The sequence below is a fragment of the Phalacrocorax carbo genome, chromosome 10 (genome assembly GCF_963921805.1).
Source record: "Phalacrocorax carbo chromosome 10, bPhaCar2.1, whole genome shotgun sequence".
Classification (NCBI taxonomy): domain Eukaryota; kingdom Metazoa; phylum Chordata; class Aves; order Suliformes; family Phalacrocoracidae; genus Phalacrocorax; species Phalacrocorax carbo.
The window spans coordinates 11,750,554-11,765,568 of NC_087522.1; the positions used below are offsets into that span (position 1 = coordinate 11,750,554).

General features: G+C 38.1%; 1 protein-coding gene across 1 annotated transcript in view; it reads left to right on the forward strand.

The window, feature by feature from the left end:
- The window catches only part of SHISA9 (shisa family member 9), a 195,160-nt gene extending 181,821 nt beyond the window's left edge, over nucleotides 1-13,339 (forward strand). The window contains exon 5 of the mRNA XM_064461876.1: nucleotides 10,779-13,339. Within this exon, the coding sequence (XP_064317946.1) occupies nucleotides 10,779-11,149 (371 nt within the window). The 3' untranslated portion in view covers nucleotides 11,150-13,339. The remainder of the gene's footprint in view (nucleotides 1-10,778) is intronic.
- The last annotated feature ends 1,676 nt before the right edge of the window (nucleotides 13,340-15,015 follow it).

The window sequence follows — 15,015 nt, forward strand, 5'->3', positions numbered from 1 at the left end:
GTTTACTAAAGTAAACAAATAATACTTTTTCTGGTTCTAACCAAATTCAAAAATTCAAACCAGAAAGGCTTTAATACTCGCCAGCTTTGTACATGGATATATCTCCAGTAGTATGATGTTCTTCAGAATTACCCATGAATACCGATGAAGAGTAGTAAGACAACTGATAGGAGTGAATCCTTTATTAGCAATATAACATAAATAGCAGCAGTTATCTGTCTGCTATTTTGGTTCTGCAAAGGACGTTCTAAAGACAGTAAGTGTGTTTAAGAGAGAAATTACATAGATAAAAGCCACAGAGATCATTGCTTTACTCCTACACATTCATATTATAATAACAAAGGGCTTGAGGCATGGAGGGAGGAAGAATAATAACATGATTTGTAATGCGCACAGCTAATTTTCCAAAAGTCCTTCCCCTGACAGTTTATTTGAAGAAGGATAAGAGGAAAAGAGAAGCTAAAAACAAAAGTATGATACATAGTAGCATCAAAAAATCACCACAAAAATATCAGTCTGTCCCATCCTAATGATAATATTAAGTACAAGAGTTAATTTTTATAGTGGGAAAGTTTGCAAAGCTTTCTAGTCTATAGAAGGTGCTATTGCGAAAAGTTCACCCTCCCTTGCAAGGGACCTGCCACAGCAGGGAAGGAAGATCTGCGGCTCAGCGCTGTTGGTTCTCATTTTCACAAGTGATGGTTATGATTGCAGTTCCTGGGAAAAAAGGTAGATGTGGGAGCTGAACGCTCCGATATGGCAGAAGTCGTGTGCGTACGCACTATTAAATATTCACTGAAGAGGGCTTCATTACTGATTCTTCCTTGACTGTCTGTCAGTCACAAATGCTTTTGCTTTATGTGAAGGCTACTCAGAGGGTTCTGTTCAGAGTAGGCATTAGCTCTGCTTTGCCTTTGGGTTTGCCCAATCTGTACAAACACCTTATGAAACTGATTTTCTTCTGACAGTGCAAGTATGCAATTGCTAGGGAACACTATTTCTTTTCAGTTTGACACACATCTCTGGTTTGGAAACCTCTGACAATTATGCACAAGGCTTTAATAATACAAATGCCACACAGTCTGATAGGAGGGAAACAGGAAGAGAAGGAAAGGAGAAAAAAAAACCCAGAACTGAATGCGTGCAAGTACGGCTATGGAATTACTTCCAATTTTTTTTTTCTCTTGCTTAATAACTCTGTCTTGAAAAGACTCCTTCTGGCAAAAACAATAGAAAAAGATAACTTTCTAATAGAAACAACTTATGCCACAGCTAATTTTGGAAAAAAAAAAATGCTTGAATCCGGAATGATTGCTAAATTTTTTTTAAGATTATAACATTGAAGAAAGAGATCAAATAAAAAGAACTCCTGCAAAAAACAGTTATTACACCACTGGCACTTTTTTTCATTTAACCAGTACAATTCAAAAAGCCTTCAGGCCTCACCCCATATTCAGAAATAATGGTGTAAAATCTAGTGTGATGCCAGCTGAAAGACAGAAAAATGCAGATTTGTGTCAGCACTAAAACCATGTCTCAATTATGTATTCAGATACCTGAACTGGGTCTTCTGTGTCCTCATGCAGTTTCCTACATCATCACAGCTAGGAGCTTTTGTAGCTGATTTGTACCTGATTCAGACATAAGTTCAAGAGTTACAACCAGCAGTACGCTAAAAGAAACCAAAACATCTAATAAAAAGTATTAAAACTGAAAATAAAATTCAGCACACAGAAGAATGCCAACAGCGATGTGTGAGAAAAATGAAATTAGGTTCATGCTAAGAACAGTTATTACAAATAAATTTGGTCAGGAATATAACGGCTTTTTCAGTCAATGTTAAATAAGATAAACTGACACCTTAAGTTAAAACAAACACACATTTTTAGACGCTGAATCATATTGCAGAACACTGTGAATTTTTTTCCAATGTGACCCACATACTACTCAGTGTGCAGCCTGCCAGGACAGTCCACCTGGTTTGCGGTCCACTCCCAGGAGCAAGGCACATTGCTGTGTGCGGACTGCCTGAATTACTCGGACTACAGTAGTGGGGCCTGTTATTGCATGACTGCACAATTCTTCTGGAAAAGTACAATGAAGTAGTGCTCCTGGCATAGTTAGGAAGCCCTGCCCTTAAACAGGCTGAAGGTCCTCACTGACCAGAAAGGCTACAAACAATTTCACATTATTGTTGATGTATGAAAGCATTGCTGCACACTCTTGACACAATCAGATTTGTCCTAACTGATTTGCTTGAGAAGCATTAAAAACTACCCAGTGAAAAAGTAAGCAAGATTACTGAAGGAAGAAATGGAAGAATACTTTTAAGCAAATCTCCTAAGTGTTAACCTCTTTGGCTTTGGACAACATTTTTAGAAAGGAAACCAAACCCTCATTTCTTATAATCAGTTTATGCTGCAGTTGTGCTTTATTCAGAAGTCAAGCATGACAGCATGACTCCTTCAAAAGGCAAGTTTTCTTACCATATATAAGGTTTCCAGTAAAACTCAAACTGATAAATATGCCTAAATGAGATAAAATTAAATAAATATTTCACAGTAGAATTTTTCATATTTATTTGCCATTGTGGATGCCATGAAAGGACATGAGCTTAGGGGCCTTTAGGAAAAAAATAATGAAAAAACAGATTTACAGTTACAGGACAGCCACTGGCTGCATTTTCAAATAAAAGTCAGAGTTTTGAATACATAATTCTCTTATACTTCTGTTATAATTTCATCTATTGGTTTAAGAATAGAACTGGCAATCTTATTTCCTTCTCAAGTTTATAATTCATTGCATGATACTGAACCAGCATTTTAACATCTTGATGCTTGGAATTGAAAATGTTAAATCACTTGAGGACATAACAAAGTAGTGTGATCTTTGTCTGTCAGCATGCAACAGATTTCAGGTCTCCTGAAAACATTTACAATAACATGATGTAGCCACCATTTGTATCCACGTTGACAGAACCTATTGATTCTGGTAAATCAGAAAAGCTTGGTTTTTCTTACACTGGTTAGATACAAGTATTCTGCACATCATTTGTCTCTACATGAGGTACAAGGTGTGTATGTCTGGATTATTTTGACTAAAACCAATTTGCAATGATACCACTGCAGCACTTTGCAGAATTGAATCATAAATATTGTAATTTAATACTATGTAAATCAATGCAGTCAAGTATACAAAGCCCAACTGGAAAAGCTGGTTTACATGTCCAAAGAGAAACCTTCCTAAACTTACACAGAAAATAAATGTTTGTAAGAACAAAAAGAAAAAACAGACTTTGCAGTGCTGTGGGTTTTTTGGCACAATGTCACAAGAGGGGTGCTTCTGCTCACAGACATGTAGTTACTCTTATGTTCCAGGGAACTGCAACCCTGTACATGAGTTACCACACATGATGTCTGGTGCCTGAGGAGTTATTCAAATTCTGTCTCAGCATTCCCAGCCAAGAAGCAGCCTTCGCTGCCTGTATTGGATAAAGAGAACATTGCTGAGACTGGAGGCTGTACTTACCAAGTCTAATTACATTCCTATTCTAAACCATTCCTAATGTGTTTCAAAACCCAGAAATATTCTGGCCTCTTCAGCCTTTCAGAAACTGTCATGAAAGTAATCGACAGAAGATAAATGTTTGGGCCTACATGTTTATGTTTCATCATGTCTCATATCATGAAAGTCGAATTTTATTTCACTGGGGGAAAAAATGCAGTCTTGTGTCTGGAGGTGGACAAGCTCCTTTCAGACAATGTCTGCAGAATAAAAAGTTGATATGATAGGTCTTTTCATGCCTGATCTCTCTCCAGATCACTATAAGAAATGAGTAAATAGATAAAGTGGTAAAGGGGACCAGAAGAAGAATAACACAGAGCCACAAAAAGTAGGTTCTACCAAAATTATGAAAGTCATTTATGGATGTTTCTATCCATTATGTATTTTCCTTTACCTCTATCAGTAATAGGGAATACAAAAAATGGAAAGAATCCACAGATGTAAAATATTATCTTCCTTTTCAGACTATCTTAAAGGCAAACTGGTGTTAGAACTTTTTGGGAAGAAAGGCAAATATTTAGGACAGAAAACAATACATTGCAGTCCACAGGCTGAATTCTGCATACTCAAAACTCAATACAAGAATGGAGAAGGAAGGATGGAAAAAAGATTTTAAATGGCTCTCATCCTTTCTTAGAATTTAGTATGGTTTAAAATTGCCCCACCTTATACACAGCCACTCCAGTGCCCATGAGATCAGAATAGCTCGTGACCAACCATGAAGTAGCTGCATTCCTTCCTCTTGGCCATATACAGATCTATCATATCATTCTACCCACTGCTGGCATTTTATGAACAGAATTGTGTCTACCTGAACATCTAGCTGTATTCTGCATTCAGGTAGACTCCATGTTATGCAAAGGAAATTCTTTGCTCCATGATGCCTGGTGAACCCCTTCCTTCAAAAGACACATCAGTAGTTGTTTGTTTTACTGGATGGAACACACTTTTCAGTGAATTTCTTGGATCAAATTCATATGTTACAGGAAATCTCAACTCAGTCGATGTTAGTTTTTTCCCCACCATGAAAAAACTTGTGCTAGAGTAGAAATGATAATCCTTTGATTTTCAGATGAACTCCCACAAAAACTCTCACTTAAAGTTGGCTTATATCTTGGAAGCCTTTGAACATATTGTCTTAGATGACAGCTTAGAAAAGCAAATGAATAAGCAATCACACATTCAGACAGGATCAACAACAGCACCACCAAAGGCAGCATCCTAGTATTCCCCTGGGTAAAATTCTTGTGCTGTCATTGAGCCAGGATTCATTACCCCTTTGTCTTTCCTTGAGTTTTCACTTTCATTACTTAGAGAAATGTAATGTTCCCATAGCTTCAGGTAACTACACTAATGTCTCAGCAAAGTCATGGCTGTAGAAGCAAAGCCCTGTTATAAACTGTTAAATATTACATAGGGATAGCTTTACTGTTACACAGAAAACATCTACAAATAAGCAGTTAGTGTAGCTTAGCTGTTATCTGGTGTGTCATTGTAGTAATTTCATTGCTATCCTGTCCCCAAGCACTTTCCATTGGCTTGCTTTCTGTATCTCTAGCCCTAAATTTGAAATGCAGTTTCTTTGTGGCTAGAATAAAGCTCTGCATTTCACAAAGTAGTTCTTAAAATATGTTCAGATAACAAACAATTCTGTGAAACATCTACTGAGAAACAGGGTTCCCTATATATTTTTGTATCTTCTGACACTGTGACTGCAAGCGCCCACTGAAGGGTTTGGGTTTTTTTTAATATCTTTAGAGCTTTTATAAGGGCTCACTCCTTTGTGGATTCTCCTCTCTCACTTCAGAGGTTCCTTCCCACTCCTAGGTGCCTACTTTCACAAAAGCTGTAGGACATAATTGCCTTTCAGGATTCTACACTTCTCCCATAGCTGTAAGAAGTGGTGCAAAAACTCAGAGCTATTTTATGGACCCACAAAGATAAGTGGATTGTCACTGAGGAAAAGAGCAAAAAATCACTGCTTCAGAATTACCCAATACCTCCTTATTTAGCTGTACTTTCTACACAGAAGTGCTTGCAACTGCAATATTTTACAAAAAAACCCCAAAACATTACACAATGTTAATGCATGTTCACACAACTCTTTGTGCCAAAAGTGGTTACACAGCCACCTTGAAGACTACTTAAGGAGCAGAACACTATTACATAGCTTTAGGGCCACCTCTCAGCACAGAAAACATACACTAATAGCGCACTGAGAAATCCTGGCCCTATTACAACCACAGGATTTTTGCCACTGATTTTCAAGAAAACATGTTTTCATCCATGGTATTTAGTCTATAAGTGACTCACTGGTTTACATACTTCTGTTATATAACTGTGGATTATGAAGAAATATGTGAAACTTCCAAGTTTGGTCACGGCCAATCAACAATCAGCAAAAGAACAAAGCTTATTTTTGTTAGTGACAAATTTAGGCAGAATGGAGAAACTTGAATCAAAACATACCATCAAAAGCCCCTCCCTTTCTGGCCACCTCGCATTTTCCTACGCATTCCCATGACCTTGCTATCCCAAGCAGCTTGGTAGCCAACTCCTTTCAAAATCAAAATTCAAGGATTAAGGCAAGGGTCCCAATCTGAGATGTTTGACATCAATACTAGCAAAGTCAAGATCAAAACGAAATAACAGTTACGGTGACTTTAAGGCATTGTTGGATTCAGATAAGAGTGAGAAGTGGAGTGACCCACTGTCTAGATGATAGGCTCATGGTTGTATAACTGCTCCGAGCATGATTTAAATCTACATTCCCTACCCAGCAAGGTGCATCCCACCTTCTGCTAGGATGGTCCCCTCCCAGATTCACATCCTGATGGACTTGAGCTGTGGAGAAGAAGAAATTTCAAGATTTATTAGTCTAGAAAGACAAAAGAAGAGAAAGCATGTCTTCAGCTTAATATTTAAGGCACTCAGCTGGGAGGGAGAGTTTTGCTTTTGATCCTTATACTGCTTCTATTTTTTTTTCAGTTACTCATTTCATGCACAGCAGGAACAAAAGCCCAAGCTGTCCCCCCTCCCAGGCACACGCTCTAGGTTGGAAAAAATTCATATTTCAACACTTTTTCCAGATGAACAGCTACAACAGTAACTAAATTTGTGGGTGCATTACCTTAAAGGAGTAAAAACTTTACAAAAATATTGAAACTGAGAACATTTGTATAATTAGTTGCCAAGACTGGAGGGAGGGAACACAAAGAATAGCATGCAAAATTAAAGCCCTTCTTCTACTATTGTTAATTTGGCAATTTTGTAATTCTAATTCTTTACTCCTTCTGCAAACATGACAGTAATATCTTTAAATCCTATTTACTGATCTATATACAGAGGCCAATGCAAAAGGCACTTCTATAGCACCGTTTGTCTGAAAACTCAGTATACTCTACAAACAGCAATTAATCTTCATAACACTTAACTACCTCCTCCAATGTGTTAACAGTGTGAAACCAAGGCAGAAGAAAGTTGAGTCATGTGCCCAAGGTCACACAATAAATCCATTCTGTGACTCCAAAACGTCTCTTTGCATGTTTAAAGTCCACAAAATATTTATAGGGGCTGGTTAAGAAGAGAAATGAACTTCCTGAGATTCACAGTTGATTTTTAAAGTAGTTGGCATCAGGATACTATAAATATGCTTTTCTTGATAAAACATTTGTTACAAAACCATGCTCAATATTAGTCGTCTGAGTCTTTCTGCTTTGAAAACCAGAAGTAAAAAAACTTGTTTCTGCACTACACAAGCATCAGGTAACTCACACTGGGGCAAGCACACTGGTATTATAAAACCTATAATCTAGTCAGTATGCAAGAATGAGCACTGCTTCAAAACTTGCCAAAAGCCCATTTGAACACTAGAACAATTTGGTTTTATCAATGCTTTTTTGCTATGTATTTGCTACAACAGTGTTTTCTTCCACCCAGTTCTGGGTCACGTGCCTATGTGTAAGCCTGCACGTGCATGCCGAAAGAAGACCATTTTAAAGACAGTAAAACATTAGATAAATAGGCTGGCTTTCACTGTTAGCATTTAACTCCTCGGCATACGTAAGAAATTCTCATGCAAAACCTTGCAAATCGTTATTTGAACAGGACAAATACAAACAGCAGCTCTCCAACACTGTCTCTGCCACACAAAACACATGCAATCACACATTTGCCAGCTTTCTGCTTGACTTTGCTGAAGAGGATTTATGGATCAAAGCCTGGTTTGTTGTCTTCAAGCCCAGTTTCCAGACAACAGTTGAGAAGTCCCTAGAAAGGGACTATGGACTAAATTAGTTAAAGCAACTTTAATGTAACTATATTTACAGAAATAATAATTTCACTTACTGTATGATCTTCCATAAAAAACAAAAAGAGTTGAAAATTTTACGTACAGTGTGGCATATACAAGAGCAAAATCAATCTCACAGATGTGTCATAGGCACAGTCCTTGTGAGGCTGATTTCTTCCTTGCTTAGTTTTTACAGTCAGGTTGTTGTTTATATGCAACAGTAATGCAATTTGCTCTTCTGTGAGGATATTAATCTTGATGTGTTTGGAGATCTGAGTAACATATCTAATGTCTGACAAAATTCAGAGATCCAGGACCATTGCTGGCAGTGGGAAAAGGTGCAAGCAAGAAAAAATAAAAAGAAACTAAGGAAGTAGCTTCAGCTTATTGTGGCCTTTTCAGTTAGCCATACAAACAAGAAAAATGGCATGAAAAATCAAGCAATGCAAATATCTACAATCTTTAGTCATTGTTTACATAACTGCATCACCAGTGTTACTTATCTAAACCGAAGTCATCATTTACATTGCAATTGATCATCAAATATCTTGGTTATGTAAGGCAAATTGCTGCAGCTTAACTAAGATGAGATTAAAAGTACAAACGTAGAATTTTCCTCTATTCTTACATGAGTTTAGCTTAGTTTTTAATTTTTCTATGCAAATTAAACCCATTTAAATGTGAAATAGGCAGACAAATATATCTATATTAGGAGCTGGACATAATTAACTACGCTAAATTTAAATTACATAAGCTAGTGTGACTTTTTGTATATAGACAAGGCCTAAGTCATAATGTATAGAAGCTCGCTCCCCTAACCAGTTGACGTGCAGTTCCTTTGATGTAAAAATTTATACAAATAAATACTTGTGTGGATATTCACAATGTCTTTTCTGCAACTGTTTTTCTCAATTATTGATAACAGATTAATGAGAAATTAGCAATACAGACTGCATTTCCCTCCTGTTTTTATTCAACTTGTATATAATACTGTTTTGTGGCATTTAGCAAATATTAACAAATTAAAAGGACAAGCCACATTTAGAACTGGAGAAAGCTCTTCCAAGGAGAAACAGGTAGAACTTGATTATTCAGATTACAGATCTCTAAATGAAACAACTCACCCCAAAATCAAAGCAGAATTTAGTAGGTTCTCTTTGTAACAGATTACAGGTCTATCATCAATTGCAAGTCCACATCCTAGACTGAAATTAGAATAGGCCATTATCTACATTCTGTGATTTGTTTAAAACAGAAGACATCTGTATGCTATAGAAAAGCATTAACTTATCGATTAAAAAATGAGGCAGATGGAGATGGGTAAAACATACAAAGCCTACTTTTACAGCACAGACAAGCAATTTCAGTTCATTGAGGAAAAACACCCCTTTAATGTCAAAATTAAGGATTTAAGAGCAAAGTCCAGTCACACTATTATTATACAAAAAATGTTATGAGATGATAAACAGTAACTGCTTTTGGTAATGTTCCTGAGGGGCCAGGACAAAGGGGATGCAGAACTGAACCCTGATCTTGAAGATTAATGTGGTGCTTATGGGAATTTCACTGCCTTGAATAAAGATCCAGTTCAGAACTAGAGAGAAGGAGAAAATTCAGAGTGCAACAAAAGCCTCCTAGCAGTACTGGGGAGAGAGAAAAAGAGGGGAAATAAACAAAAACAGTGTAGGGAATTAAAAACCTACTCATCATGAAGGCAAGAGGAGCTGACATGTACATGTACAAGACTTTTGCAGAGAAGTCTTACATGACATATCTTCAAGGAAAATGGATGGAACTAGCCAGGGCACAGCAAAAGTCAAATACAGGCCGACACAATCATATATTCAAAGCACAGCACTGCTGATTAACACACCACTGTGTTAGTTGATCTACATATTTGGCACTATCTTAAATCAAAATCTAGATTTTTGAAGGGGGTAAATAAAACCTCTTTACGTAAAATTCAAGATCATAAAAAATGAAATTCATTTAAGCTCCCCTTAAATCCCTGATACTCAGTCTCAAAATTTAAATGAATTGCTGAAGTGCTGCAGAATGCCTTTAGCTTCCTGAGCACGGTTCATACGTTTAAGCAAGGCCAAATAAATGGCAGCAATAGCAACAATCAAACTTGAGCAAAAGCATGCACTGGAAGACACTTGTCCAGGAAATCACAGAGGGCAAAACCCTAATCTGAGAACTGCAATGCAGTATTTTTTGGCAGGACTATTGCTGTATTTCTTACTGGCACTGGCCCCAGAAAATGATGTCAGAACCTGGAATTTAGGATTTTCATTGTCTGGAAAATAGGGTTAAATAGGGTAAATATCTAACCTTCAACAACCCAAAGTATTTTCAGCCCCATAAAGCATTAGTGAACTTCCAACCATTTAGAAGAGCAGATGCCATTCTTCATTTTTCTGTAAGGCACTATTCAACTGAAACAGGTCCATCATTGGACCTCACAACTGCCTTGGTTTAACACCCACATGACACTTTTCATTTAAAGGGATGTGCAGCCAGGCATCCCAAGATGTCTCTGTATTTTCAGTAATGTCTGTATGCTTCTGAACACTTCCTAAACTTCCCATGCTACATCAGATGAGCAGCGATAAGATTCATAGGACCTATCCCCATAATGTAAATATCAGCATAACCTGAGTCATTTGGGGCAGGAACAGTCTTTTGTTAAAGAGCAACAGGTTTTTGTCTGCATATATGAAAAGCCTAGCATAATGGCATCCAAAAATATTCTACAGAGAGAAAATAAGGAGTGCGAGGTGGCATGGATTTCTCCTACTGATGTACCTGTAACAGTATCTGGACGACAGATGTAACTGTGCATGACATACTATAAACTGTGTAACATTTTTCTTGTGTCCAACTGATTTTTTTGTCCCCTCCCCCTTTAAAATCCAAATAGCTGACAAAGTCAACGATGACTTCTACACCAAACGCCGACACCTTGCAGAACTGGCTGCCAAGGGGAGCCTGCCACTCCATCCAGTGCGCCTAGATGAAGACAGAGCTTACACGATTGACAGTGGCCTAACCAAACAGAACGGGCAGAAATCCAAAATCGCAAAGATCCACACACACCCATTAGGTTATAATTCCCACTACAAGACCTGGGATCCCAATGACCAGTCTCTTAGACGGCAAGCATACACAAACAAGGGGAAGCATGGTATGGCAGACCCAACGTTAAGCGACCCACTGACAACCCGGAGCCAGCACTATTTGGGCCCACAGCCATACTTCATAACTAACAGCAAGACAGAAGTAACTGTTTGAGTTTGTTTTCCTTTTCTTTTTTTTTTTTTTAATGAAATCCTTTAAAAACCATACACAAATACACAAATACACACACAACACAAACACTCAACTGAAAGGCAAAAAATAAATATAAAAATATAAAATAATAATAAAAAAAAAGGAAACAGAAGGAAGGAAGGAACTTCCACCTCGACACTCTTGGTATCCAGCCAACTGTAGGCCGAAGAGTGGGTTAATACCATTCAGCAATACACACTGAAGGTTGAATTATAAACTCCATTTGTATTTCACAATGGAACACAAACCCTTGTGACTAAATTTTTTTACTTGAAACTAAAATCCATGATGAGAAGTAGCACAATCTAGAGAAACTTTATGTCTGCTTAAACATTTACACTATGTTCCTGCCTTGAGACAGAGGAAGAGAGAACAATATACTGTAATATAATATTTCAGAGAGGAATTTTGTATAAAACCTATTAATAATCACTAGACCTGTGAAAAGCCAAGAGCCAGCATCTTGGTACAACCCCTAACATCTATTATTGTACTTTCACACCATCCTATAGAAAGCGCAAAAAATATATATACAATAAGGGACAAAGACTCTTTCACAAGGAATTTATGAAGACTGTTACAATTAAGCTTATGGGACCTTTCTGGCTGGTAGAGAATCCTGCAGGATGATAACAAACAGCAGAAGATTTTATTTCAGTTTACTTCGTTTGATTTGAAATTTTTGGGAACCTCCAAAACAAGAAGAGACATATCATGACACAGAAAGCTGCTGAGGGAATAAGGGCATCAGAATATTCCCTCTCAGTCCTCCTGTTTTCGGGCAGATGGTAACAATTCTTACTTTGCAGACTGTCAGGACTTTTTCTTTACCTAAATGTTTTGCCTATCTTCAACTGCTTCAGACTGAAATTAAGCGTGGGTGGTGCCTTTACTGTATTACTATTGTTCAATGACAGTCTTGTTTCTCAAAGTGACCCCTCTGTTCCTTCAAGCTATTTCCTCATGTTTGCTAAGGATGACAAGGGTTCTGCCCTGCTCAGCCTCCTCTGTTTGTCCCAAAGGGATACTGGACGACATCTCCATGCAGTGGTTGCACAGTCAAGACTATTTAGTTAGCCCCTCCATTTTCCCAATTTAACTTTTCCCTCTAGTCTCTCATTTTGTACTTGCTTTAGCCATGGTAGCTCTTCGTAGCTCAACTAAATGTTATATGGTATACTGTCTCTATCGTTTGGCTTTCTATAGTGGCATTCCCTCTTGGTGGACTATTTGGTGGAAGAGGCTAATAGACTAGCCTCAAACGTCAGAGATCTGGGTTTAAACTAAACAAACAATTGGGCTCGTGGTCTTGACTGTGGTTCTGATGAGCAGGATGCCTTGTTCATATGAGTAAAAACACTCTTGAAACGGGCACTGGTAGTAGACTCACAGTCCTGGGCCTGTAAAGGCTTCAGCACATCCACAAAGATATAAACAGAGTTGGGATGGGATGGTGGTGCTGCAAGAGCCTGATGGCAGGCAACACACTCAGTCTTTCACTTAAATTCCTGCCCTTCCCCCAAAACAAGTCGTTCAGCTAAATCCTAACTAGCTATCTTACTACAGTTGCGTTCTCACCAGCTGTCAGTTCTTCTGGAGATTAGTTTTGGAAGAGTATGCAGGGAGGAGTGAGAACTGCTATGTTGTAAGAAGAATTGGAAGTGGCATTTCTTACTGTACTCAACTGACTGGCAGTGCTGCTTCTTAATCAAGGATGCAAGGGCTAAGAATTTGAAATCTGGTAAAATGGAGAGACCATTTTTTTAGCTATATTGAGGTTGATTTGCATTCTGAGAGCACTGGCATCTCTCCATAAGTGTGCTGCTAAATTATATGATCACATGTTCTATGACTATCAGAAGTGGACAAAGCCCACGGGACAAACATTTTGCACACAACCCAGATTCTCCACTATCTTTTATTCCTTTAATCTTTATTGCCTTCACAACTGGCTGACTTAATTTGACCCTTTATGGAATGTTGCTGTTAATCCATACGCTTTAGATACACATTGCAGCTGCACTCTAATTCACACAGGTTTCGTGTAACTTGAGCATATTTTATGTGGAAATATTTTAGTAACTGTATGTTCTGTAAGTAAACCCGTGTTAATACTTGTTAACTACAGAGTTTATGATACCAATAATACTTCCTACAATAAAATGTTTGTTTGTTTTTTAAGAATGTTTATTTGTAAACATATGTATTCACTATATTAATATGAATTTCTTACCTGGCAATAAAACTGATTCTATGTGAATCCAACTTGCTGGCTCATTCCTAAACTTGTATCATTGGGCCAATTTTTGAGTATTAACTGAGCTTCTGGAACCTCTCACTTCAGCCAGTGGGGTTCATCTCAGCACAAATGATGATTTGACTCTTCCACTGGTAGTCTTGTGAACAAGAGGTTCTTTGGAAAGCAGCTGAATGTTGTATGTGTTACATATGTGCAATGCCTGTTACATGTAGTATAACATAATACACACAAGGCATGCAAGCCTTGCAAAGCTCCAGGTGCCCTGTAAGCCTCCAAGCATCACACAGAGCTTGTGTCACTTATCAGTTAATTACAGTTTTGAGGAAAGGAAAAAAGGTAAGCATGCACAGGGACAGATCCTGCTCCTCATGAATTCATGAGAGTTTTGCAATAAGCTTCAGCCACATCCCAGGATTTGCCTACCCAGTAAGAACAGATGAAACAGTGGGGTATATCGATTCAAAATTTGTATATGTTCATTACAGAAGAACCTGAACATAACAACTGTGTACCAAGTCTACTGGAACAGAAAGCCCTTTACAGGCTTTTAGTACTGCTAATGGCTCGTAAACCTGACAATGAACAGAACCTCAGAAAAGGAGAGTGTTTGGGTAGCTTCTTTGCTTTGCTGCAATGGTATCGGTTGAATTTCAGAAGAAGCGAAGAATCAGGATACCTAGCTTCAGAATCAACTTAGTGCATGACTTGGTGCAAATTTAGGTGCAGTTTAGGATTCCTAGGAAGCCATGACACATTATCAGAGAGAAAACATCAATTCAGAAGCGGCTGGAGTCAGCCATTTTAAAGAGTACTAAAGCCTCATTTTCATTATATGCTTTTATGGGTGCCATAAAATAGTCTGTAAAAGCCCCACTTCTGGTTACAGGAGAATTTCCCTGCCTCAGACACAACTACAGAAGCAACCTCATTCTGCCGCAGGGCTCAGGAGAGACACAGAATGTGGCCACACCATCAGAAAAAATCTGGGCAGCCCTGCGACCCATAGGGGAGCCTGGAGAGCCCAGTGGAATACAAGCCTAACCTATGGTAGACACAACTTACTGTTACAGCTCCAACAACCACCCATCTAAATTGCATGTTGTTTCTATCAGCAAATTCCTGACTGGAATCATGGATGGCAAAAAGGAAAACTGCTTGGCTAATAGACATGCCTCTGCATAGCCTTTTGTTCTTCCAGGTACATGAAAAAAACTAAACCCTCCAAACCCCGTCCTGCACCTGATTTTGTGTGTCTTGATTTTTTTTCTCTAATGTTAGCCTGAACCTTTTGTCACCATGAGCAAGAGCTGCACTGGGTTCCCATAATTCCTCCATAAGGCTCTTTGATATTAACACAGGTGCACCGCACTACAAACAAAAAAGTGTATTGCCAAGATATGAAGATGTTCCATATACAGAGCTACGGAGTCTAAAAGTCTAAAGTTTATCTTGTTTAGACACCTTTACCCTGGAAACATCTGTTCTCATGACTAAATCTTTTGAGCATGATCCTCAGCTTACACAAACTGAAGACATGATGACTTTATAAATAGAGGATCAGGTCTCA